The 27,398-nt window shown below is 40.4% G+C and overlaps 5 protein-coding genes across 7 annotated transcripts; 2 read left to right on the top strand and 3 right to left on the bottom strand.

Moving 5' to 3' along the window:
* Positions 1 to 505: 505 nt before the first annotated feature.
* LOC120416113 (uncharacterized) lies at positions 506 to 3,013 on the top strand. Its single transcript, XM_039577796.2, has 3 exons — positions 506 to 1,224; positions 1,275 to 2,779; positions 2,840 to 3,013. Exons 1-3 carry the CDS (start codon positions 1,133 to 1,135, stop codon positions 2,902 to 2,904), a joined length of 1,662 nt encoding a protein of 553 aa, XP_039433730.1. The 5' UTR covers positions 506 to 1,132; the 3' UTR covers positions 2,905 to 3,013.
* A 303-nt stretch (positions 3,014 to 3,316) lies between these two features.
* Positions 3,317 to 12,438, top strand: LOC120416075 (coiled-coil domain-containing protein 97). 3 transcript variants are annotated; one of them, XM_039577744.2, is made up of 2 exons: positions 3,317 to 3,455; positions 11,242 to 12,438. In XM_039577744.2, the coding sequence occupies exons 1-2, from the start codon at positions 3,390 to 3,392 to the stop codon at positions 12,424 to 12,426; spliced, it is 1,251 nt and encodes a 416-aa protein (XP_039433678.1). In that variant the 5' UTR covers positions 3,317 to 3,389; the 3' UTR covers positions 12,427 to 12,438. The 3 variants fall into 3 exon arrangements, with proteins under 3 accessions (XP_039433678.1, XP_052563632.1, XP_039433679.1); XM_052707672.1 differs by lacking the exon at positions 3,317 to 3,455 and adding an exon at positions 6,435 to 6,453; XM_039577745.2 differs by lacking the exon at positions 3,317 to 3,455 and adding an exon at positions 10,204 to 10,363.
* On the bottom strand, positions 3,543 to 5,968 carry LOC120416074 (uncharacterized). The gene is made up of 2 exons (XM_039577743.2): positions 3,703 to 5,968; positions 3,543 to 3,648 (listed from the first exon to the last, which is right to left on the bottom strand). Exons 1-2 carry the CDS (start codon positions 5,165 to 5,167, stop codon positions 3,587 to 3,589), a joined length of 1,527 nt encoding a protein of 508 aa, XP_039433677.1. The 5' UTR covers positions 5,168 to 5,968; the 3' UTR covers positions 3,543 to 3,586.
* On the bottom strand, positions 8,091 to 9,993 carry LOC120416073 (uncharacterized). The gene is made up of 3 exons (XM_039577742.2): positions 9,767 to 9,993; positions 8,288 to 9,711; positions 8,091 to 8,231 (listed from the first exon to the last, which is right to left on the bottom strand). The coding sequence occupies exons 1-3, from the start codon at positions 9,868 to 9,870 to the stop codon at positions 8,170 to 8,172; spliced, it is 1,590 nt and encodes a 529-aa protein (XP_039433676.1). The 5' UTR covers positions 9,871 to 9,993; the 3' UTR covers positions 8,091 to 8,169.
* Positions 12,439 to 12,530: 92 nt separating the features above from the next.
* Positions 12,531 to 21,969, bottom strand: LOC120416102 (uncharacterized). Its single transcript, XM_039577785.2, has 5 exons — positions 21,964 to 21,969; positions 17,008 to 17,067; positions 16,773 to 16,920; positions 13,081 to 13,366; positions 12,531 to 13,011 (listed from the first exon to the last, which is right to left on the bottom strand). The coding sequence occupies exons 1-5, from the start codon at positions 21,967 to 21,969 to the stop codon at positions 12,627 to 12,629; spliced, it is 885 nt and encodes a 294-aa protein (XP_039433719.1). The 3' UTR covers positions 12,531 to 12,626.
* Between the last annotated feature and the right edge of the window lie 5,429 nt (positions 21,970 to 27,398).

Raw genomic sequence — 27,398 nt, forward strand, 5'->3', positions numbered from 1 at the left:
TTTTGAAGAGCGTGCCTCCATTTTCGCCCCATCGTATTCGCCACCCACTCAACCAAAACAACGGTTTAGCCCGTCAGGTTACGCCACAGAGCAAAAGGAAACAACAGATTCGCCCTTTTGTTTTTTGTTCATTTTTCGGGTTTTTAAAGAAAAAAGTGGTGAAACAACTATTTTATCATTGTGAAACGTTACAGTCAGTGATAATACAGTGATATTTGCAACCTCAGTGATAAAAAATTGGTCTAGAAAGCCTTCATAAGGAGTCCGATTCAGGCCAAGACTCGTTGAGCTAGGATACACCGTAAGTAGCAAGTTGGTTTGACGATGTGGTCTATATTGAAGTGACGTTCCTTGGGGTGTCCCCGCCGGAAGTGGGAGACACCATCCGGCCTTCTCAATCTTTGCATAGCTTCGATGGTTACGGAGGCTATGATTTTGTACGGCATTCCTCCAAGTTAGTGTAGGGAGGCTAACTTTTTGTCCTGCAACTGCTCGACCTAGAATCCCCGGATGTCCCAAGAACCGGTAAATTATGGACCTTCACATCTAGATTGTGAATCCAGACCAGATCCGATACTACAATAATTGAAATTAAAAAGTTATGTATTTAGGATCATACAAATCTGTGTTTTTTGTGGAATTGTGGTCAGAGACATCAAAAACATACATTTTGATCCATTTTGAGGATTGTCAGGTTAAAATTCACTAAATTATAACGAAAAATTAGTGTTTCTAAATATACGTCGGAACTTGCAGAAAACACTACATTCGCCCCTCGTGATTGGATGAAAACACAAGGGCGGAAACTCAATTTGGTTTGTTTTGATTGATGTTGTTGATTAGCCCTTTTGTTTTTTGCTTGTAAAACTACGTATTTTCGGAATTTTGTGATGATGGAGGGTGTTTTAGAATCAGTTTTGTTCGCTTTATATGATTCTGACAAAAACTCAGTTTGTTTACATCTGAGGGTTTCGCCCTATTGAAAAGTTGTTACAGAATGGTTCGCGAAAGTCGACTTTAGGTCACTCTGACCAACTTGCCCGGATCGTGTAGTGTTTTGTTTATAAATTTAACGACCAGCGATTCAAGGAAGCGATTCATCAACCAAAGTTTAATTTAATTTAATAACGTAATGCTAACGGATAACGACATGAATACCGCGGTCAACGACGATTCCACAGAAATCTGCGTAAATGAGGAGTTAGAGGATGATACCAGCAATGGGTAAGCACGATTTAATTTGCGAGTTAATTTATGATTTAATTTTTTTTTAGTGAGTATCAGACCAAACCAAAAAAAATCAGAACACAAAAGTACACTCAGGTGCAACTCCAGCTGGCCTACGAGGCGGTGCTGAACGGCACGTCCGATTATAGTGCTAGCAGAATGTTCGGAGTGCCCCGAGGCACGCTGCAGTACCGCGTTAAGAACAAACTATCTGACCTGGTGGTGAAATCCGGCCCGAAATGTTACCTCAACAAGTCGCAAGAATTGGCCCTGGCTGATTCGCTGCACGCCCTGGCCAATGCTGGCTTCACGATTACATCTAGAGTACTCAAGATCTTTGCTGTGGAGTACGTCAAGGCGAACTTGCACCAGTTCCCCGAGGGAAGTCCATTTCCGGCAGGAATGCCTAGCGATACTTGGAAGTCTTACTTTCTGAAAAGACACCCCGATTTGGCGGAACGCATGTCGGAGAACTGGGCACATTACGGATCAATTTCGGTTGCGCCGGAACGTGTGCCCGTTTGGTTTGGATGCGTTTCGAGATATCTGACGGAGATGAGCTTGCAGACTGTTGTTCAAAACCGCCGGCAGGTGTTCACGATGGATGAAATCAAACTCAAAAGAGCGGTGAACATCGTCACGTGCCTCTTCGGGGCAAACGCACACGGGAATCTACTTCCCCCGTTGATTCTCTACCCACCTACATTCAAACTGCCAACGCAGAAAAAGCAATCCGAGTTGAAATACGCCGTCGCCCATCAGGACACCGAACTGACCGCGGGAAACGTCCTGTACCAGTGGCTTTCGAGAGTTTTCCAACCCTGGCTGATCGAAGAAAACGTTCCTCGGCCTGTGATACTCTTCCTCGACGGCCATCGCCACCAAATGGGCTATTTGAGCAGTCAGTTTTGCCACCAGCACCAAATCGTCCCCGTGTCCCTCCTCCCAAGTTTCGACCACACGCTACGCCCCCTCAACGTCGAACTGTACAAAGCGATAGAGAAGCAGTGGCGCAATCAGTTGCAACGCTCCGCGAAAGCCAAATTCACATCCGTGGAAGCATTGCTCGAACCGGTTCTGGACCGACTCGCCGGCACCGCCCAAAGCACCATTCGGGACGGATTCCACCAAAGCAAACTGTACCCCTGGAATCCGGAAGCCCACACGGCGGATGGCTCGCAACACCGACAAACCTTCGTCGCCCGCCGTCACACGGTGGACGAACCGCAACCAGAAAACCCGGTCGTCGTCCGGAAAGTTCGGAAAAACGCGGCGGCGGCGGCTCCGGCGATGGAAAAGCCCGTTGATCCGACGTTGCCGCTGCTTCAGCGGTTGCTCGAGTCACGGCTGTCGGAGCAACAGCTGGCCGAGTTTCAAGCCAGGCGGCACGATGAGGTGTGGGCGGGGCCGATCGAGCAGACCTGTCTGTTCCAGGTGTGGCGCGATTTGGTGGATCAAATTGACGGCGTCAAGACGGAGTCGGAGGAATGTTCGGATGCGGCACAGGATGGATCTTACTTTGAGCCGAAATTGATTGCTGTTAAGGAGGAAGGTTGGTATGAAGTAATTGGTGTATGTTTCCGTTTCTAATGTTTTTTTTTTTTTCTTACAGATATCGGTGAATTTTCACTGGACATTGTAAAAGAAGAACCACGTGTCGACTTTGAGGATCTGTAAACCGAGTCGTCACTATAATTTGTTTTCTGTTGTTTAAAACGTCTTAAGTATTAGAGATTCCACCCTAGGGTAAACACCTGACCTTTGAATAAATATTTATTAGAACAAGTTTTACATTGTTTTACTGCCGTTTCACAAAAACTTTCATGCGCGATCAACAAAATTATCCAGATTTCAACTCGACGATCACGCAGGACGATTGGTTTTCTCAGATAAAACTGCACAGTGTGGCTTCACCCTTGTGTGAACAGACCTTTAACGAGTGGCAGCGCGTGCCGCTGCAAGAAAACAGGGGAAGGACAGTTTAGGGTTTTCGCGTCCTTCAAAATAATGTAAACAATATAAATATGTTGACCGGGTAATAATAACCCGGAACAGACTATTCCTTACTGGAGCGTGTACTTGGTTTTTGACAGCGCATGAAAAGAGGCGCGTGTTGATGTTTACGCTGTGGACAGTTGAGAGTGAACGTTTGGCGCGGAAGTATGATTGAATTGTGCTGGAACCGGTTGGCGGAATCCGGAGCAGGACACGACGGAAGCGGACATGAGGTCAGTGGGTGGTTGGGAGGTTAATGATCAAGAAGTCCCGGTTGCGACTCTACAGACAGTTCGGGAAGGAGGAAAAACAGTCCGAAATATGATTGTGTACAATTTTATTTAAGCGCTATTTGTTCTATTTATTAATCGCCAAAGTCGACACTTGGTTCTTCTTTTACAAAGTCCAGTAAACATTCGCCAGTTTCTGCAAGAATAAAACATTAGAAACGAAAACATGGATAAATTGCTTCAAACCAACCTTCCTCCTTAACTGCTACCAAATCCGGCTCACCACTAGATCCATCTCCTTCCTGTGTCGTGTCCATATCCGAACATGCCCCAGTTTCAACGGAGTCAATTTCATCCATCAACTCGCGCCACACCTGGAACAAACTGGCATATTCAACCGGTCCCCGCCACTCTTCGTCATGTCGCCTGGCTTGGAACTCGTCCAGCTCTTGATCGGTTAGTCGTGACTCGAGCATCCTACGAAACAGAACCAACTTCGACCGATTTTCGTCCGGTTGAGGCTGTGTGCCTTCCGCCATGTGACCTTCCGGGTTCCAGGGATAGATTTTACTGCGGAGGAAGCCATCACGAATGATGCTTTCGGCGATGTCGGTGAGTCGGTCCAGAACCGGTGTCAGCAACGGGTCCATGGTTGTGAATCGGCCTGTCCCAAAGCTTTGCATCTCTTCGCGCCAAAACTGTTCTATGGATTCAATAAGTTCGACGCTCAGAGGTCGCTGCACGTGGACGAACCGCGGAAGAAGTGACACGGGGACAATTTGGTGCTGGTGGCAAAATTGGCTGCTGAAATAGCCCATTTGGTGGCGATGGCCCTCGAGGAAGAGTATCACAGGCCGAGGAACGTTTTCTTCGATCAGCCATGGTTGGAAAACTCTCGAAAGCCACTGGTACAGGACGTTTCCCGAGGTCAGTTCGGTGTCCTGATGAGCAACGGCGTATTTCAACTCGGATTGCTTTTTCTGCGTTGGCAGTTTGAATGTATGTGGGTACAGAATCAATGGAGGAAGTAGATTCCCGTTGGCGTTGGCCCCGAAGAGGCACGTGAAGGTGGCATCGTTTTTGCCTCTTTTCAGTTCCACATCGTCCATGGTGAACACCTGTCGGCGGTTTTGAACAACAGTCTGCAAGCCCATCTTTGTCAGATATTTCGAAACGCATCCAAACCAAACAGAAACACTTTCTGGCACTGCAGTGGAACCGAAATGAGACCAGATTTCCGACATGCGTTTCGCCAAATCGGGGTGCCTTTTCAAAAAGTGTTTCGACCAACCATTGCTAGGCATTCCTGCCGGAAATGGACTTCCCTTAGGGAATTGTGCTATGTTCGCCTTGACGTACTCCGTAGCAAAGATCCTGGGTAGTCTATATGTAATAGTGAAACCAGCATCGGCCAGGGCGTGCAGCGAAGCCACCATGGACAACTCTTGAGTCTTGCTGAAATAACACTTCGGGCCGGTTTTTACCTCAAAATTAGCATTTTTTTTCTTAACCCGGTCAGACAGTGTGTTTTTTGGAATTCCGTACATTTTGCAGGCACGATACGTACATATGCCATTCTGCACCGCTTCGTAGGCCAACTGGAGCTGATCCTGGGTGTATTCCATTCGTTTCCGCAGTAATTTCGAGCCAAACATTTCATTAGGGCACAAAACCAAAAAGTAAACATTCGGGATTATTCCACTATTCCACTCCATAGTACACTCCCTACATGCCCTCCAAGAATCAGATTGATAGCAAACAATTTCCTATTGAAAAAATCAAAAAAACAAAAGGGCACATAACAATGTTCACTCCAAACCAGAAAAAAAGTTCAATTGTGCCCTTTTCTTTTTCGTTAGTTTTTCGTGGTTAAGGAACTTTCTATGTTATAAAGTGAACTTTTCATACATTCTTAACACTAATTCACTTCAAAACAAAGTTTGGTTAACGTTTCACCAAGGGTTTCTGCAGAAAAAAACTTCGTCGAAATACAATATTGAATACGGCCCGCGGCTGCTGTTCAGTACACTTTTGAAGAATTTTAATGTTTCACATACCTTATCTGCTCCATTCGATCATAAAACTTCACCAATTATCAAAATTTCCACTGAATTCCTCATTATTTCTAACTAAACAAAAGGGCCCATAAACATCATTCAAAACAACAATCCGGTGACAGCGCTTTAGTGCCCTTTTAGTTCTCTTCGAAATTGCATTTAGAAAGGGCCCATTATGAACAGCAGTTGGAAAGCTAAAAGGGCCTAATAACGAGATTTTTAAAAATTATGAGTTTTATTGCGAAAATCAACATAAATTAAGAAGCAGTAAAGCAGAGTTGAGGATAATGGTGTGTTTTATCGAATCATCAGTAAAAATACCATCAGTCATGCTTATTTTTTAAATAGGAATTGAAACAAGTTGTCCATTTTTTGCAAGCGATTTTCTCGAATCGCGGTTTTTGCTTTTGTGCCCTAATGAAATGTTTGGCTCGATTTGGGTTTGGTGTTTTTCTCGCTGAAACAAAGTGTTATAAATATTTACATATTTAAAAACAACTTCTCCATACCGGCCGTTGCTGGTAGATTCTTCTGGCTCATCAACGGAGATCTCCGTGGAATCGTCGTTGATAACGGCTAACTGCCGGAAGTAATCGGAACCCGCAAACATTACAACAATTTAAATTTTGAAATTTTTGGTTGTAAAAATAAGGGAGGCCAGGAGTGAAAACAAACAATACACGATCTGGATAAGTAGTAAGAACCACGTAAAACCGAAAATTTACGATATACACTCTTAAAATATATACACCCAACCCCCGGTGGTTGGTCACTTTTTCGTTTGACACTTTTTTAGTTTGTACCCAATTCTAACCCGTTGGTTGGTCAAAGTAAAACTAAAAAGTGATGAACTGTCACTTTTTACACGACGCTCACGCACACTATCAAAACAAACGTTTGGTAGTGTGTGTTAACTCCGTATTAAAGGGGTGTCAAACTAAAAAGTGACCCCGTTCGTTTGACATCAGTTGGTGTCAAACCATCGGGGTTTTAGTGTACATATTTCTGCATATTTGTATGAACTAAATTTACCCCTAATGACGGTAGCTCTATCCAGATTTTTAAGAGAAAACAACGTTAGAAAAAAGTGCCATTTGCCTGCTTTGTTTGTTTACCTGGATTTGTTTGTACAAACGTCCAGCCTGCATACATTTTGCCTTGTTCTCGAGTTTGCCGCAAACAAGTTTGCGAGTTTAGATACCTGTCAAACACGAAAAAGTGCGAGTTTGTTTGTTTGTTTGCGGTAGTTTAATGGCTCCTTGATTTTGACAATTCGGGCGTGCACAATTCGCAACGTTATCTTCGCTTAATCATCTGGATAGAGTTATCTAAGCCCGCTCTAACGCACACTAGCACGTGATTCGTTTTGCTGGCCGGTACAAAATTCAACCTCAATCTTTATCGTGCTCGCACACGCGCAATATGTACATGCGCAAAAAATGCCATAAAGAAATCCTTGATTTTTTTAAGTTCCTTAAATTTTGAAATTCATGAGTTTTCTTGTTAAATTTGTCATATTAATTTTTTGTATTTTGAAATCTTTAAATTTTTAATTTTTGAACAATAAATAGCTGACATTCAAGAATCTCCGAAAAACGAACTAAACATTAGATTTGTGGGGTTGTAGAGCGAATCGTTTCGTATGCGTAAAATAGCAGTGAAACGACTTGAAACCAGATTTTATAGGGGAAATATACCCTTTCTAATCAAACACCTATCTTCGTCATATGAAGAGTTTGATGCTCGATTAAAGCTCGATTAAATACTATTTAGGCTATAAACTTACCAGCAACAGCACCGCCTCGAGTAATCACGCAAATTTATGTCATTTACTGGCCAAAAAGATCAAATTTAATGCACTTTTGATCATAATTTCTATTTTGCCAGACCAAACATCCACACGCAAGATCAGAGGTTAACTGCTTAACGAAAGTCGCCATCAATATCTTTTCACTTGCGCTAACGATTTCAAAGCGCTTAAGATATAAAATTGCTTCCAACTACCGGCAACATGTTCTGTTGATCATTACTTAGTTACTCACTTGAAAAATAATACCGAAAAATGTATATAATTAGCAAGCACCATCAAAAAAACAAACGCGCTAAGTCTTCTGACGTTTGAATTTTGAATACTCATTCCAATCGAAGGCTGAAGAAAACCGAGCGAGAAGCGAAGGCAAATAAAGAACAAAGGGTGGCCACCAACACCACCACATTTTGGTGCAGTGCCTGTTGGAGTGAGCAAGTGCTGCCAGGAAACTTTCGCTATAAATGCTACTTTTCGTGAGTGTTCGCTTAAAATTTCATCAATTTTGGCAGCACTAAGCAGACCCAAAAGAGCGCTGGAAGAAAAAAAGAACTATGCTGAAAATAGTAAAATGGGCGTGGCCCAATGCACTCGACTGATTATAATGCATTTTTGAAATATTTTTTTTTTTAAAGGAATAGCATAACTTTTAATAAAAGTGAAAATAAACAGAAATGTTCACCAAAAGTTGCTCTACTCGTTTGTGTACTTTGGTTTTAGTAAATTTCTAGGAACACGCCAGATTATCCAGCATCATTCAAACACGACCGCTGATTAGGCTTAAAATGGGCATATTTCCCCTACATGTTTATTTAGGATCAGATGTTTGACCACAGAATTCCGGCCTAATTTATTATTCGCCACAGTCGACACTTGGTTCTTCTTTCACAAAGTCCAGTAAACATTCGCCAGTTTCTGCAAGAATAAAACATTAGATGAGGAAAAATATACATAAATTGCTTCAAACCAACCTTCCTCCTTAACTGCTACCAAATCCGGCTCAACACTACATCCATCTCCTTCCTGTGTCGTGTCCATATCCGAACATGCCCCAGTTTCAACGGAGTCGATTTCATCCATCAACTCGCGCCACACCTGGAACAAACTGGCATATTCAACCGGTCCCCGCCACTCCTCGTCATGTCGCCTTGCTTTGAACTCGCCCAGCTCATGAGCCGTTAGTCGTGACTCGAGCATCCTTCGAAACAGAACCAACTTTGACCGATTTTCGTCCGGTTGAGGCTGTGTGACGTCCACCGTGTTACAACCTTCCGGGTCCCAGGGATAGATTTTACTGCGAAGGAAGCCATCACGAATGATGCTTTCGGCGGTGTCGGTGAGTCGGTCCAGAACCGGTGTCAGCAGCGGGTCCATGGTTGTGAAGCTGCCTGTGCTAGAGTTTTGCATCTCTTCGTGCCACAGTTTTTCTATCGACACAAACAGGATTTCGTTCAGAGGTCGCAGCAAGTGGATAACACGCGGAAGAAGTGATATGGGGACGATTTGATGCTGGTGGCAAAATTGGCTGCTCAAATAGCCCATTTGGTGGCGATGGCCGTCGAGGAAGAGAATCACCGGCCGAGGAACGTTTTCTTCGATCAGCCATGGTTGAAATACCCTCGTAAGCCACTGGTACAGGGCATTTCCCACAGTCAATTTGGTATCCTGATGAGCAACTGCGTATTTCAACTCCGATTGCTTATTCTGAGTCGGCAGTGTGAATGTATGTGGGTAAAGAATCAAAGGAGGAAGTAGATTTCCGTTGGCGTTGGCCCCGAAGAGGCAAGTGAAGGTGATCTCGTTTTTGCGGTTTTTGCCTCTCTTCAGTTCAACGTCGTCCATCGTGAACACCTGTCGGCGGTTTTGAACAACAGTCTGCAAGCCCATCTTTGTCAGATATTGCGAAACGCATCCAAACCATTCGGGCAAACGTTTGGACGCAACAAAAGCAGACCTGGTAGTGGTTCGTTCCGCTAAATCGGGATGTCTTTTTAAAAAATACATAGCCCATGTAAAGCTTGGTTTCGTATTCCGAAACGGGATACCTTCGGGAAACTGTTCTTCGTTCGCCTTGACGTACTCCGTACCGAAGATCTGGATCAGTTTGTAGTTAACGGTGAAACCGGCATCGGCCAGGGCGTGCAGCGAAGCCACCATGGACAACTCCTGAGTCTGGCTGAGATAACATTTCGGGCCGGTTTTTACATCCGGTTTGGATACATTATTCTTCACGCGGTACTGCAGAGTGGGCCTTGGAACTCCGTACATTTTGCCGGCATGATACATACTCATGCCATTCTGTACCGCTTCGTAGGCCAGCTGGAGTTGCACTGTGGTGTACGTTTCACCTTGCCAGGCCTTCCGGGGCTTTCTTGATTTGTGCTTATCCGCCTTACTAAAAAAAAAGTCGGTTGAAAAAATTTAATAAATTCGTTAAAGCTTAGTCATACCCTCCATTGCTCGTACTTTCCGCTGATTCCTCCTTGACGCAGATCTCCGCTGAATCATCGTTTGCTGCGGCTAATTGCCGGAAGTAATCGGAACCCGCAAACATTAAAAGTTAATTTAGATGATGAACCGTCCAGTATAAAATTTTAGTTTTTCAACAAATCAAAACATTACACGATCCGGACAAGTCAGGCAGAATCACTTAAAATTGATCATTTGAAAAAGTATACTAACACGCTCAAAATATCCCAAATATTTTCAGCACACTGTAACTGAAAATCGCACTTTGCTGAGTTTGTTTTCGCACTTTTTCATACGATTTTTTTTAGGTCGACTGCGATTACACAAAAAAGTGCTCAGCAAAGTGCGATTTTCACACGATTTTCAGTTACAGTGGGTAATGATTGAAAAATAACAACATATTTTTAGCAGAAAGTACTTACTTACAGTTCTTCGTGTAATAGAGAAAGAAAACTAAAAACAAAACAATCAAAGGTTCAGAACATGTAAAATAATTATAATACGCATTGTACAAATTTTCAAACGTTTAAAACTTTGTAAAAACTTCAATATTTTGTTCAGTTCAAATGGTGACGACGGTAAGTAACATAACCAGAGTTTTTTTTTGCACAATATTTCATATTACAGAAAATTTATTAAATCAACTTAAAACATGATTTTCAATTACTCCTGAAAGTTTCATGAAGATATTTCTTAATTAAAGGAAGTTACTTTGCGAGCGTTTTTCTCTAAACACCGAGTTGATTTACAGGTGCCACGATATCTCGAGATGGGAAAGACCAAATTGGCTGAAATTTTGGGTGAAGACTCGCAAGACATAGGTATCCCGTGTGCATGACGAAGCCCGATTTTGAAATTTCGCATTTTTCAAAAATACAAAAATCAAAAACTTTCGATTTTTTATATGAAAAACACAACAATATTTTTATCTTTTTTTAAAAAATAAACTCTTTGAAAATCGGCTTTCGTCATGCACACAGGACCGGTTTAACGAGTCCTAACCAAAATTTTGAGTCGATTTGGTCAAGGCAGTGTTGAGATATCGTGGCACCCGTTTTTTTTGAAAATGCAAACTTCATATAGCTGTATCTCGGCAATGATACAACCAAATGTCTTTAAAATTATTTTGTTAATAGTTGAAAATGTATATTTTAATGTCCTGAAAACAGATTTAAAAAAAGTTTGAGTTTGTGCTCAAACCATCCTCTGACATTTTTGCCGATTTACATGTGTAACCATGTAATATAACAAGCCAGAATGTAAAATGTTTGATAAGTTGATGATTATTCGAGTAGCTACCATGAGTCAGGGAGAATATTACCTATAATCCTATAAAGAATAGCTTGAACATGCTTGGCCAACAAATGACTCCCTGGAGTCTATCCCTGTGGTTTTAACGAGACATGCAACGGAAAAACGAGTTGAATTGTGAACAAACAACATCTCATACTTTCAGCACAACGACCCCCTCATCATGCAGCAGGAGACCGCCGGCGCAACCGGCCCCAGTCCCGATGACCCGCAAAGCACCACCCCATCCCCCGCCCAAATCCTCCAGTCGGACCTCATCGATCACATCGCGCGCGACCCAAAGGTGTTCTTCAAAAGCCAGCAAATCAACGACCCCGAACTGACGACCGACGAGCGGGTCGCGATCGTGCGCGACGTCCTGGCCAAGAGTCACACGACGTTTCTGGCCCGCTTCGGACTGTTCCTGCGGGAGGAGCATCTGCGCTTTTTCGAGCAGGACGGTCAAACCAGCGGGTACAGTCCGGACGAGTCGTACGAGGTGGGCTACTATTTGGAGCGGATTCGTCGCTCGCACAACGGGGGTCGCCACCGGGAGGTTCGCAATCGACGGTACGCCGCGCTCAAGCAGCTGGTCCAGGAGGGAAAGTACTTTAGCGAGACGGAGATGATGCAGCGGGAGCCGTTGCTGTACGACCAGCTGGTTGGGCAGTATCTTACGGAGCGGGAGAAGAAGGCGCGGGACGCGGTCGGCCAGAAGAACGACAGCTTGGTGTCGATTCTGTTTAGTGGAATCGATCGGGACAATGTGGACGCGCTGAGGCAGCAGCAGGAGCAGGAAGAGAAGAGTCAGGATGAGGCGGCTGGGGGTGATGAGGATGATGGGTTCCGGCAGAATAAACCGCCGGGGTCGCCGGCCTTTTCGCGGGCTCAGTGGGGGAACTTTGACGATGAAGAAGTTGAAAGGCAGCGCAAGGTGGAGAATGATCGGGCTACTCGGCAAAGGAATAAGAAATTTTCGACTCCGGTGACGGCGTTGACCGCGGGTGAGCGGGATCTGCTGCGCGACGAGTTCGTTGGGACGATGTACTCGAGGTTTATCGCTGGGGAGGATGAGGAGTTTGATTACGGGAAGGTTGATGAAAGCATGGAGCTGGATAACTTGGACATTGTCGAGCAGGACGAGCAGGAACGGTACTTTGACACGGACGATGGGGAGGAGGTTCAAGCTGATGAAGGCAGTAAGATGCAGCAGGACGACGAGGAAAGTGAGGACGATCTGGACGTGTACATGCGGCATCTGGAGAAGCACTTGGATAGCCAGAGGAACTTGGAGCAGATGAACAGTCGCATGAGAGAGGTCAATTGTAAGTACGAAAGTGATGATGAATAGTTTGATCGTGAAGTCACGTGGTTGCTTATTACGTCCGAAAGCCTTTATTGTAATTGTGATTTTAGCAAGGAAATTGTAGAGAATTCTGTTTCGGATATAATAATATTTAATCTTTTTGATAGTAATTGTTAGTGTAATTATAATATTGCTGCCCCTAAGTAGTAAAAATTGTGCACTGACAAATATAAAAAAAAAACTTCTCAGTTCATGCTCATCGTAAACCCGTACGCGCTGGCCCCACCGTACTGCGAGGACGAGTCATCAATGTCCAGCGGCTCTATTTTCAGCTTTTTCGCCACTCCCGAATCATCCAACCGCGTCACCGAGGCCGTGGCCGCCTCCATCTGGCTCGTTGGGGTGCTGCTCGGATTGCACATGGCCGCCAGGTGCCGATTCATGTGGGACACAATGTTGGCCAGCACCCAGTGGCCGGTTCGATCCTGCGACACCCGTAACCGTTTCTCCGACTGACACAGGGGACACTGGACGTGCGCGATCAAATTCCCGTCGTCGCCCATCTCGGTCGTCACCTGGATCGCGCTCAGCATGTTGCAAAAGTCGATGTTCGGGGGAGATCCGTCGCACCTTGAATTAATTTATAATTATTTAGTATTTAAAACTCCAAACTTTTCAAACACACAATCCAACTCCCACCGATTAAAGTAAAACGTGTGAATCCGTTCGGCGAGCGAGCGAGCCTGCTGCTCGAAGGAACCTCCGCCGTCGTAGTCCTTCCGGCGCCGGTCACGCACCCGCGTCAGCTCGTCCAGCTTCAGGTAGCTGCCGATGCCCTTCTGGCGCAGACACACGCCCACCATCTTGATCTGCTGCGCCTCGCCGCTCAGGATGTGGAAGTTTTGCGGGTTGCGGTAAAACTTGCCAAAGTACTTGCGCATCTGGTCCTCGTCGCTGGCGGAAATGCGCATGATTTGGGGGATCTCTGGAAAGTTGGCAACAGACCATTTTTACGATACGATTTTGTTTCGTGTAAATTAGTTATGTTTATTATTACAATCAGAAGAGCATCTTTTCAGACGAACGAAAACCAACGAAAATCACGTTTTAGACGAGATTTGAGGACGCTGTATCTTCTTTCAGGGGCAAACCAGCACCATACACTCTTCGGAAAGTTGTAGAACACCTTTCAGAGCATCCGAATATGAATCCGGTTTTCGTAAAGCGTGAAACGTGGATTTCAAAAATATCAAAATCCAAAAAAATGTTTTTCCCATACAAATTCCCAAAGAAAATTGAATCGCTTTGCGCAAAGTGAGGACTAAACCAATCGTTCCCAAACTTTGGGAAGTTGTTTAGGATCCCATAAGGAACTGAAAAAGTGCTGTGGGACCATCCATAAACCACGTGGACACTTTAGGGGGGGGGGGGGTATGGCGATTGTCCACTCTCCATACAAAAAAGATTTTTTTTGAATGGACAATTGTCCACGAAGGGGGGGGGTTTGAGAATCCCTAAAAAAGTGTCCACGTGGTTTATGGATAGTCCCTGTTCTGGAAAATCGATTCTTGTATTACACCCTTATGCCCATCCATATCTCTCTTTTCTAATCTCAAGACGCTCTGACATATTGTAAAAATAAGTATGCAGTTTTTGTAATGTCCCAGACTATGCCTCTACGCATTTTACTACCATTAAAATGGCAGTAGTATCATTCTATTGCAGAAAAAACATGAAAAAAAAACTAATAAGGCAAAAAAATACTCAAAATGAAACAAGAAATACCAAAAACAAGAAAATAAAGTTTTTCGTAGAACAAATGTTGCTCAAAATGACCTCTTAAAAAAAGGAAAAATAAAAAAAAAGCGAAAAAAAAATCCAGTAGAGGGTTAAAGCCGTTGCAAATATTTTTCAAAGTTTATGTAGCCCTAATCAATTTTTAAAATTTGACTCAAATGACTAAAACGATTTTTTTTTCTTGGTTAGATTACACCTTGAGAAAAATGACTGCGCAGTTCAAGCTTCCCCTCGAGTTGAGTCTGCGCATAAATGTTGTTGGTCGGTGTAATTCGAAGTCCATACAAACCTTCGGCGGGCCAAATTTGTAGCTCACATGAACTTGCGGTCTGGGCAAATTCGAGAGAGGGTTGAACTTTTTTTTTTTGAAGACAATCGTTATTTCAATATGTTTGTAATAATTTTTAAAGAATTTAAAAGAAGTGACATAAACTATGGAAAGTTACGTTAAAAATAAAAATCTCTACAATTTCAATAAATTTTGATTTGCCTGTTTCATTAAGGTTCGTGAAGTGGATGGTTTGCAAAATAAGTTTGAGACCCAACCCATCGAAAAATGGCTCGTTACGACGCTCGTTTTGAATTATTATTTTTGCTAGGGGAAATGAACCCTTTCTAATCAAAAACCTATCTTTGTCATACGAAGAGTTTGATGCTCGATTAAATCTCCAAAAATACTATTTAGGCTAGAAACTTACACGCAACAGCACCGCCTCAAGAAAGCACGCAAATTTATGCCACTTACAGGCCAAAAAGATCATATTTAATGCACTTTTGATCATAATTTCTATTTTGCGAGACCATTTCTCACCGTTTTGGTGGTACACACATCCACATGCAAGATGAGAGGTTAACTGCTTAACGAAAGTCGCCATCGATACCTTTTCACTTGCGCTAACGATTTCAAAGCGCTTAAGACATAAAATTGCTTCCAACTACCGGCAACATGCTCTTTTGCACATTAGTTAGTCACTCACTTGAAAAATAATCACGAAACAAGTAAATAATTAGCAAGCGTCATCAAAAAAAACAAACGCGGAAAGTCTTTTGACGTTTTAATTTTGACGACCCATTCCAATCGAATGCTGAAGAAAACCGAGCGAGAAGCGAAGGCAAATAAAGAACAAAAGGTGGCCACCAACACCACCAGCAGCGCCTGTTGGAGTGAGCCAGTGCTGTCAGGTAACTTTCTCTATAAATGCTACTTCTCGTGAGTGTTCGCTTAAAATTTCATCAATTTTGACAGCACTAAGCAGACCCAAAAGAGCGCTGGAAGAAAAAAAAAAGAGCTAAGCTTAGAATAGGGAAATGGGTGTGGCCCAATGCTTTCTTGATTGATTAGAATACATTTTGGAAATATTTTTTTAAATGCTTGTAAAAGGAATAGAATAACTTTTGATTAATATGGAAACATACAGAAATGTCTACAAAAAGTTGCTATACTCGTTGGTGTACTTAGTTTTAGTAAATTTCAAGGAACACTCCAGATTATCCAGCATCATTCAAACATGACCGCTTTTTAGGTTTAAATAGGGTATATTTACCCTATCTTTGACAACTCGTCAGCTGTGTGCTATCTTGTGACATAGACCATTTTGGTCGAAAATGAGTTAATGATGACGTTTTGCTATACTTAACAAACACTACAAGATGCTTTAACCCGATTTTGGAAACTCGCTTCCGTTTCCCGGATATCGCAATACACACTTGTGACATAGACCAATTTATCATCAAAATGATTGTGCACACTTGTGACACGTCATACATGTTATTGGAAAATGTGGAAAATTTTTCTTGTTTTTCACAAATTTATGTACACACATACTTTCTAAAGGCAATGCAACCTTTTGTTTATAAAAATATACTGATTAAGTCGATTAAACCATTGATTTGAGCATATTTTAGTTTGTATGGGAAATCTGTGCACACTTGTGACACGTAGTACAATTTTACTTTCGAAACACACTTGTGACACGTGCTTTTCAGATTTTTGTTTACATTATTTACTGTATCTTTTAACTGGTGTAACCAAATTAGTTGAAACTTGGAGCTTCAAAAATTTTGGCTCTATCATTAATTGTTTTGAAATTATTTACCAACAAACTTTAAAAATCGATTTTCTCGACAAGTACTAAATGGTCGTTGTCACAAGATAGCACACAACTGACGAACTTTCTACTCTACTGAACGTTTTAGAACGCCTTTCAGAAAAAGTTTGGTTAACAGATACTCAAAAAGTGTTCCAGTGGTTTATAGATGGTCCTTAATCGAAACTTCGGATAATCGATTCTGAACTTTATATAAAACCTTCAAATCTAATAAAATTTCAAAAGAAAAAGAATTGTTTTTTTTTGTGAGTACCTGAACATAAAAATATTGCTGAAAATCTCAGAAATAGATGTTGCATTCTATTAAATATTTGCAAATTTGCATTGTTCAATTTATTTCGCAATCTGCATAATTTGATGTTTGAAATGTCTGATTAATGACATTTACATTGATACCAATCTGTGAAGGTACCAACATCAAAACAAAACAAAACACGAAAGCTTTCGCAAGATAGTACACCACCTACCCCACACACCACAACTCACCTTTGGCTTCCCGTTCGATGATCTTCAGCTTCTCATCGTTGATTGCCTCCAATGCACAATTCGCCGAGTAGCCACAAAAGTCCAAAATGTTGATAATGTGCTCCGGAATCAGGCCAACATCGCGCTGAATCAGCATCCAGAATCGCTCCTATAAAAAAAGTCACAAAATGTTTGCTTTAGTTTGCAAAATAAACTTTGATCTTTCCAAAGCTTCGCGCCCTTTTTCCACACTTACCTTTACCAGCTCCAAAACGGAGGAGCGATTTTCCACCGTTTGGTTCGCAATTTTGACGCACTTTTAGGATGGATAACTTGAAAAATATGATTCTTTTCCTCCACGGATTAATTTTATTAAAGGTGATAAATTTATCAATGTTCAATGACGTTTGGGGGGGCCGTCGCCGCCGGTCACGCACACCAACGTGCCCTCCCCCCTGTTCCAAAATACCTTTGGGGTCATCCAAAAATTACAATGCTTTAAAATGTACAATTCTTACCATGTAAAATTATTCAATCTTGAAAGCGCATGATTTTTACACATCGGTTTTTACTCCCCGCTATCTCATTGAAAATCATAATTTATGGATGACCCCTGGCGCGTTTACCTTTACCGCGGCGGCGCATACACAAGTGCAAGCGCAGGCATTTTCGTACACATTTGTAAACATTGGGCCGTCATTCGACAACATTTTGGAAACGCTTGAGAAAATGTTTTCGGTGGGGAGGCCCTCCTCAGCAGGCGTTTGCGCGTTGGGAGAGAAAGCGTCCCGTATAAAGAGAGAGTGGATCGAGAGCGACGCCGCGAGCTTGTATGTTTTATGGCCCCAAATTATGGGCGCCATCAACGAAGAATGCTTTGATTTGGATGACCACGTGACCTCTTGGAATGGAAATGTGACAGGAAACGTAATGTTTTGATGTAGACCGGTTTTTTTACTCAATTAGAATAAATCAAGCGAATAATTTATGTTTAGTTTTCATATTTATTCAAATGGTTATAAATCTGACACAAAACTTTTTGATTTCTAACAAAAACGTTTTTTGGAACTGCAAAAGTGATGAAAATAGATCGGTTAGCTGATTAGGCTGAAACGGGTATATTTTAATCTTTTAATCCGTGTTTACCTTCTTAACCAAATTAGGCCATTAGAATAATGTATGACGTGTTCTCAGCACTTCCTCATCTTAAGCCATGCATCCGGTTGAGTGAGAAAATCTGCCTCGTTTTGACGGATTGACTCACTGAACAGACGCAGCTTTTTAATTGATTTGACGTCGTCGATTGTTCCTCCATTTCCTATTCAACCTCATCATCTCGTAATTTTTTTCAGATCACATCGTCTCAATTTCTTAGTTCTCCCGTGAACAATCAGTCCTAATTATTGTATAAATTACATTGCTCTCATTTCAGTGTAAGCTTAATTTGTTGCCAAGCTTTACAACAAAATCTAAAAGCAGTCATATATTTGATAGCCTCGGTGTCCAAACGCACGTGTGAATAACACTAGTTGAAGGGTGAAAAACGACTGAGGATTTTATTGCAGCATCTCACACAATGCATTTTTTTGGCTAGGGACCATCCACAAACCACGTGGACACTTTTTTTGAATTCTCAACCCCCCCCCCCCCATCGTGGACAATTTCCATACAAATAAAATCTTTTTTGTATGGAGCGTGGACAATCGCCGAACCCCCCCCCCCCCCTAAGTTGTCCACGTGGTTTATGGATGGTCCCCTAAGTATATGTTTGTATTCATCTTTACCCTTAATTTAATCGTCAGATTTGACGCTCCCATTTCCTCCAATATGGACTGAACCTCGAACCAGAGCTTTTGATTCTTACCTAGAATTATAAATTTACATCGATCGTGTCCGCTATCGGGCACCAGTCATCGCGTAAGCCTAAGCATTTTAGCGGGAAACTTTGAATATTTTAATAAGTGTACATGCGTGCACGTGGTTTCCCACCATTGTTTACGCTGCTGGTTCGACATGATTTCGCCGGAGGTTTAACGTTTTTTTGTTCATGCGTTTGTGTGGAAAGTTTTAACGTTCTATAGCGAGAATAACCTAATAGCTAACAATTGCATTTGAAGAATATCAACAACATTGTTGATTATAACGGTTTGAAATGTATATTGAACATTTATCGAGACTTGTACTGCCGTTCTACGCATCATTGTCCCATGTTGAAAAAAGGGGCAATTGATAATTATGCGTAGAACGACAGTATATGAGATGAAACATTGGCACTGGCATTATACAGTATGTATGTAAAACATTTTGTGATTAAACATGCCAACACATTGTGGTTTGGTATGAATACAAAGAGACGAATTATTCCTTTAAATTCCGCTATATAGTTTAATCTCTTGACAGATACATATTTCGACAAACAGATTTTTTTTTTAAATAAAACCTAGTATAATACGACGTTTTGTTAACAAAGGCTCATGGAAAGATGATGTCAATAGAATGTTCCATAACAAGAACTTTTGAAAATGCAAAAAAGGTCATTAAAAGTTTGTACACCTTTCGACATATTTGCAAAACTAAGTTATTTGTTTATAAATCGAAAAGTTATCCTTGACTAATTTAGAAAATAATTTGTATCGACTATAAAGTTTAGCATAAAAGTTTATATAGCTTCGGAAATTCTATATAAAACTTTTCTAAACTTTATTTTACTAACTTTAAATTGAGATTACCTAAAAAAAGAGTCCACGTGGTTTATGAATGGTCCTCAAAATAACAAGTTTTCTATAACAGCCACGTTTTTTTAACTTCAAAAAAAATCTAAATATATCTATAAATCTTGCACTGGGGTAACTTCGAGTTGACCTGGGCCGCCCGAGGAATTATGTCGTAGGTGGCTCGTGTATTTCGCACTCACCTCTCCTCGCGGCCACTTAGTGGTCTTAGGTCTAGACTTCAAGATGCAACAAGGGAGTAGGGACCATCCATAAACCACGTAGACACTTTAGGGGGAGGGGGGGGGTGTATGGCGATTGTCCACGCTCCATACAAAAAAGTTTTTTTGTATGGACAATTGTCCACGAGGGGGGGGGAGGGGGGTTTGAGATTTCCAAAACAGTGTCCACGTGGTTAGCGGATGGTCACCATTAGTTGCTGAGATATCGACATTATAAAATGGTGAATTTTCTCAGCTTTCCAAAAATATTTTTTTCAAAAGTGGCCAAACATGGGCACTATTTAAAAAACAATCAATAACTGCGACTATTTGAAAAAAGTTACATAAAAATGGCTATGACTTGAAAACGGTGCACTTTATGAAAATTTCACTAACGTACTTTGTGATTGCAAATTCAATTTTACAACAAAAGATTAAATTGAAAAATGTTTGCTACCAATACTTAGATTTTTTGAAAAAAATTGTATTGATTCAAAAAATCATAACTCGGTCAAAGATTTTTTGCCCATTATGGAAATTTCTGAAAAGTTGCCATTTGATGTCTTCTAAAACATATATAAAAAAATAACAATAAAAATAGGGTTTTTTGCAAATCAAGTTTTAGTGACAAAAAGTGAAATTAAAAATCACCAAAATCTTTTTTACCGTGTATCATTTTTTTTCAGTGTAGTCTATATCATTACCTACAACTTTGCCGAAGACACCAAATCGATCAAAAAATTCCTTCAAAAGATACAGATTTTTGAATTTTCATACATCGTTTTTGTATGGATGGCTGCCAAATTTGTATGGAAAATTATATGGACAAACTAATGATGCAAAATGGCTTCTTTGGGCATACCGAAGGCACCAAAAAAGTTTCAGCCGTATTAAAAAATACAAAAATTAAAATTAAAGAAAAAGGACCAATTCCATAGAGGACTGCTCAATTAAAGAATTTAAGAAAGATTCCAAACATTCTAAATATAATTATACAACTATCAATGCAGAAAAATGTATTTCAATTTATTTCAGCATTAGACTTCTATTTCCATTTAACATAAACTTTGAAAAATATTTGCAACGGCCTTATACCACAGACTGTGCTGTGTCTGTGCTTATACTTAAAAAAAAACGGGAATGAAACACATATACAGACAACAATATCTGGAATAAATTAATGTTTTATTTTACTGATTTACTATTTATACTACAAAAAAACTTTTGCCAACCTGAACTTGGAATCGTTTTTCTAACATTTAGGGGTTACATACAAGTAGAAAATTACTAAATTTCATATAACAGCAACCCACTTAAAAGATAATTTTCTATCAATCATGAAAGTTTCATGAAGATATTTCATGATTAAACTGAGTAAGAGACGATTAAATCTCAAAATTTTTCCATGCGCAAAGCGAACTGTCAAACTTTGTGAGAGTTTTTTCTCTAAACACCGAGTTGATTTACTACGGGTGCCACGATATCTGGAGATTGGATGGACCAAATTGGCTGAAATTTGGGTTGAAGACTCGCAAACCATATCCCGTGTAAATGACGAAGCCCGAATTTAGAATTTTGCATAAAAAAAGAATACAAAAATCAAAAACTCTTTTTTTATCTTTTTAAAATAAACTTTTTGAAAATCGGCCTTTGTCATACATAAGGCTACCAACTCTTGCTGAGCAAAAATCCGTACATTTTTCCGATATGACACCATGGTATAAGATAAAGAATTTGGGAATTGAAAAAATAAAACTGTATCGTTTTTACAGCTTACAAATTCCACTTTGCTATCAGAGTGCTTATGACTTGCACGTCTAAAAATATTCACAAAATAAGCCGTGAATTGCTGAATAAAATCTTCAATTTTATTTGTTAAACTTTTAAAAGTTCACGGAATGTCAAGTTGATTTTTACGAATAATATTATTCTCAGTGTTTTTACGAAACATTTCTAGATTTTTTATAGACAAGGTCCAATAAACATGTGCAGCACAACCCAACCTAAGTAACCATCCACCACTAAAAGTAGTAATTGATCAGCACTAACAGCGCTTTACCTGCAGTAAATAACAGCTGAAGTGTTTTCAAAATTGTTGGAAAAGCGCTTTTACTGCTGATTTGCAGCTGAGTTTGGACTTTATATTTCTGTTTTAGAGCTGGGCCCCGTACTGTCGGCCCTGGAAAACGTCAAAAAAATAAGATGCAAAAATGTTGTTATCTTTTTCTCTCTCGTCTTCCTACCCCAGTTATATTTCCGGTTTGTTTACACCTTCTTTACCGACATCGCTGATGGGAGGAATAGAGCTTTATGACGTTTCGCGTACGCACACTAGTGCACCATTTGATTTTGCTGGCTGACAAAATTTAACCTCACTTTATTTTCGTGTACGTACACGCAATACAAACGAACGTAGATTACTCTATTTGCTGAGAGGGGGAGGGCAGAATAATTTATTTGATGAAATTCTTGGTGTTGGAGACTTGATGCCAGGAACGGGTTGTTGACGTTTGCGTTGGTCCATGCACGCTTGCCGGCTCGCCTAATTAAGTGGTGGGATGCGGGCGTAGTTTCAGTAGTACAAATACGTTTCGTATCAAAATGTGCATCTCACTTTTGCTCGAGACTTATTAATAAAAAATAGGAAATCAGGAACATCCTACAAATTGCACTCAAAATTCAGTTATTCTCTAAATTTCCGTCACACAAAGTCATTAATCGGTGGCATATTTAATTTGGAGAAAAAAAATACTTGGGTTTGGGGTAAAATGTTTATTAATTGAGCTTACTTTATAATCACACGCAAGTTGACATCATTTCACCAACATAATCCGAATGAGGTGGAACTTCTAGCCATTTTGGTCCCGGAGCAACCGAAGGCCCGCTAGTGTACATACCGTTCGCTAAGTTTGTTGTCAAAATCCGGAATATCCATAACAGCACAGACCTCCGTTAAAATCCGGAAAATCAAACATCGTACAGCCCTGCCCAATAGCTTACAGGACCGTTAAAAAAAACTTTACATTTGCTAATTTGCTTTAGAAAGCCTTTGGTTCTTTTGCCTTCCTCACCTTACTGAGGAAAGGCTATAAAATCACTCAAAAAACGAAATTCTTAATTTGACCTCCTAGACCTACCTTCATGTATACATATCGACTCAGAATCAAATTTTGAGCAAATGTCTGTGTGTGTGGTGGGATGTTGATCAAAAATTTGTCACTCGATTATCTCGGCACTGGCTGACCCGATTTGATCCGTCTTGGGGTCCCATAAGTCGCTATTGAAAATTAAAAAGTTTAGTTAAGTACTTCAAAAGTTATGCTAAAAAAACGAATTTAGCAAATGTCCGAAAGATTGTAAAAAGGGTGGTTTTTGTAAGAAACCTCGTCATGTTATACATTTTTAGAAAGGTATTTGAAAGACCTTTTCAACGAGATTGAAAAGATTGAAGATCTGACAACCCAATCAAAAGTTATAAGCACTTAAGTGTTATTTATGAACATTTTAACGGGCCGGATCTCAGATATTTTGACAAAAACGTTGTCCGGATCTATCATGCGACCTGTCGTTGGATAGGTAATCAAAAGACCTTTCCAACAAGTTTAGTAGATTGAAGATCTGACAACCCTATGAAAAGTTATAAGCACTTAAGTGTTATTTATGAACTTTGTGGAGGCCAGATCTCAGATATTACCTAGCATTACACTCAAAATGTGAGGAAGGCACCAACCACCTAATGGTGGATTAACACTCCTCCGTCCAAGCCTCCGAAACCGTTGCTTCGCTAATTTCAACTCGCTCGCATTTGGCCCCATTTCAACCAATCTTGATCGTTCTTGCAGCATTCGAACCGGTAGGATTTCAAGATTCATCTGAAACAAGAACGAACTTGATCCGACTAACCTGCTAGTCACACCGACTAAATTCGTCGAAGCAACTCTTTTTAGGCGCTCGTTTTAGGAAACACACCATGGCCAAATCAACAAGAAAGCATTAAAATTTGAAATCAACCATTCAAATTTTACTAATTTGGGGTCGCTGAACACGAATATGACACTTAGAATATTCCAAAGAATTCAGAAATCCAGAAATCCAAGATGGCGGCCAATATGGCGCCTGTAGTATATTGGGAACATCTATTTGAGGGTGTAATAGTGATTCAACCACTCAAATCTAACTAATTTGAGGTCGCTGAACAAGAATATGACACTTAGAAAATCCCAAAGTATTCAGAAATCCAGAAATCCAAGATGGCGGCCAATATGGTGCCTGTAGTATATTGGGAATATTTTTTTGAGGTTGTAATAGTGATTCAACCACTCAAATGTAACTAATTTGGGGTCGTTGAACACGAATATGACACTTAGAATATTCCATAGTATTCAAAAATCCAGAAATCCAAGATGGCGGCCAATATGGCGCCTGTAGTATATTGGGAACATCTATTTGAGGGTGTAATAGTGATTCAACCACTCAAATCTAACTAATTTGAGGTCGCTGAACAAGAACATGACACTTAGAAAATCCCAAAGTATTCAGAAATCCTGAAATCCAAGATGGCGGCCAATATGGCACCTGTAGTATATTGGGAACATATATTTGAGGGTGTAATAGTGATTCAACCACTCAAATCTAACTAATTTGAGGTCGCTGAACACGAATATGACACTTAGAAAATCCCAAAGTATTAAGAAATCCAGAAATCTAAGATGGCGGCCAATATTGCGCCTGTAGTATATTGGGAATATTTTTTTGAGGGTGTAATAGCCATTCAACCACTCAAATGTAACTAATTTGGGGTCGCTGAACACGAATATGACACTTAGTATATTCCAAAGTATTATGAAATTCAGAATTCCAAGATGGCGGCAAATATGGCGCCTGTAGTATAATTGGAATATTTATTTGAGGGTGTAATATCCATTCAACCACTCAAATCTTACTAATTTGGGGTCGCTGAACACGAATATGACACTTAGAAAATCCCAAAGTATTCAAAAATCCAGAAATCCAAGATGGCGGCCAATATGGTGCCTGTAGTATATTGGGAATATTTTTTTGAGGTTGTAATAGTGATTCAACCACTCAAATGTAACTAATTTGGGGTCGCTGAACACGAATATGACACTTGGTATATTCCAAAGTATTATGAAATCCAGAAATCCAAGATGGCTGCCAATATGGCGTCTGTAGTATATTGGGAATATTTATTTGAGGTTGTAATAGTGATTCAACCACTCAAATGTAACTAATTTGGGGTCGTTGAACACGAATATGACACTTAGAATATTCCATAGTATTCAAAAATCCAGAAATCCAAGATGGCGGCCAATATGGCGCCTGTAGTATATTGGGAACATCTATTTGAAGGTGTAATAGTGATTCAACCACTCAAATCTAACTAATTTGAGGTCGCTGAACACGAATATGACACTTAGTATATTCCAAAGTATTATGAAATTCAGAATTCCAAGATGGCGGCCAATATGGCGTCTGAAGTATATTGGGAATATTTATTTGAGGGTGTAATATCCATTCAACCACTCAAATCTAACTAATTTGGGGTCGCTGAACACGAATATGACACTTAGAAAATCCCAAAGTATTCAGAAATCCAGAAATCCAAGATGGCGGCCAATATGGTGCCTGTAGTATATTGGGAATATTTTTTTGAGGTTGTAATAGTGATTCAACCACTCAAATGTAACTAATTTGGGGTCGCTGAACACGAATATGACACTTGGTATATTCCAAAGTATTATGAAATTCAGAAATCCAAGATGGCGGCCAATATGGCGTCTGTAGTATATAAGGAATATTTATTTGAGGTTGTAATAGTGATTCAACCACTCAAATGTAACTAATTTGGAGTCGTTGAACACGAATATGACACTTAGAATATTCCATAGTATTCAAAAATCCAGAAATCCAAGATGGCGGCCAATATGGCGCCTGTAGTATATTGGGAACATCTATTTGAGGGTGTAATAGTGATTCAACCACTCAAATCTAACTAATTTGAGGTCGCTGAACAAGAATATGACACTTGGTATATTCCAAAGTATTATGATATTCAGAAATCCAAGATGGCGGCCAATATGGCGTCTGAAGTATATTGGGAATATTTATTTGAGGGTGTAATAGCCATTCAACCACTCAAATCTAACTAATTTGGGGTCGCTGAACACGAATATGACACTCAGTATATTCCAAAGTATTATGAAATTCAGAATTCCAAGATGGCGGCAAATATGGCGCCTGTAGTATATTGGGAATATTTATTTGAGGGTGTAATAGTGATTCAACCACTCAAATGTAACTAATTTGAGGTCGCTGAACACGAATATGACACTTAGTATATTCCAAAGTATTATGAAATTCAGAATTCCAAGATGGCGGCCAATATGGCGTCTGAAGTATATTGGGAATATTTATTTGAGGGTGTAATATCCATTCAACCACTCAAATCTAACTAATTTGGGGTCGCTGAACACGAATATGACACTAAGAATATTCCATAGTATTCAAAAATCCAGAAATCCAAGATGGCGGCCAATATGGCACCTGTAGTATATTGGGAACATATATTTGAGGGTGTAATAGTGATTCAACCACTCAAATCTAACTAATTTGAGGTCGCTGAACACGAATATGACACTTAGTATATTCCAAAGTATTATGAAATTCAGAATTCCAAGATGGCGGCAAATATGGCGCCTGTAGTATATTGGGAATATTTATTTGAGGGTGTAATATCCATTCAACCACTCAAATCTAACTAATTTGGGGTCGCTGAACACGAATATGACACTTAGAAAATCCCAAAGTATTCAAAAATCCAGAAATCCAAGATGGCGGCCAATATGGTGCCTGTAGTATATTGGGAATATTTTTTTGAGGTTGTAATAGTGATTCAACCACTCAAATGTAACTAATTTGGGGTCGCTGAACACGAATATGACACTTGGTATATTCCAAAGTATTATGAAATTCAGAAATCCAAGATGGCGGCCAATATGGCGTCTGTAGTATATTGGGAATATTTATTTGAGGGTGTAATAGCCATTCAACCACTCAAATCTAACTAATTTGGGGTCGCTGAACACGAATATGACACTTGGTATATTCCAAAGTATTATGATATTCAGAAATCCAAGATGGCGGCCAATATGGCGTCTGAAGTATATTGGGAATATTTATTTGAGGGTGTAATAGCCATTCAACCACTCAAATCTAACTAATTTGGGGTCGCTGAACACGAATATGACACTCAGTATATTCCAAAGTATTATGAAATTCAGAATTCCAAGATGGCGGCAAATATGGCGCCTGTAGTATATTGGGAATATTTATTTGAGGGTGTAATAGTGATTCAACCACTCAAATGTAACTAATTTGGGGTCGCTGAACACGAATATGACGCTTAGTATATTCCAAAGTATTCTGAAATTCAGAAATCCAAGATGGCGGCCAATATGGCGCATGTAGTACATTGGGAATATTTATTTGAGGTTGTAATAGTGATTCAACCACTCAAATGTAACTAATTTGGTGTCGCTGAACACGAATATGACACTAAGAATATCCCATAGTATTCAGAATTCCAGAAAAAAATAAAAATCATTCCCAACATACTACAGGCGCTATTTTGGCAGCCATCTTAGATTTCTGGATTTCTGAATATTTTGGGATATTCTAAGTGTCATATTCGTGTT

This window comes from Culex pipiens, chromosome 2 (assembly GCF_016801865.2).
Source record: "Culex pipiens pallens isolate TS chromosome 2, TS_CPP_V2, whole genome shotgun sequence".
NCBI classification, from domain to species: Eukaryota; Metazoa; Arthropoda; class Insecta; order Diptera; family Culicidae; genus Culex; species Culex pipiens.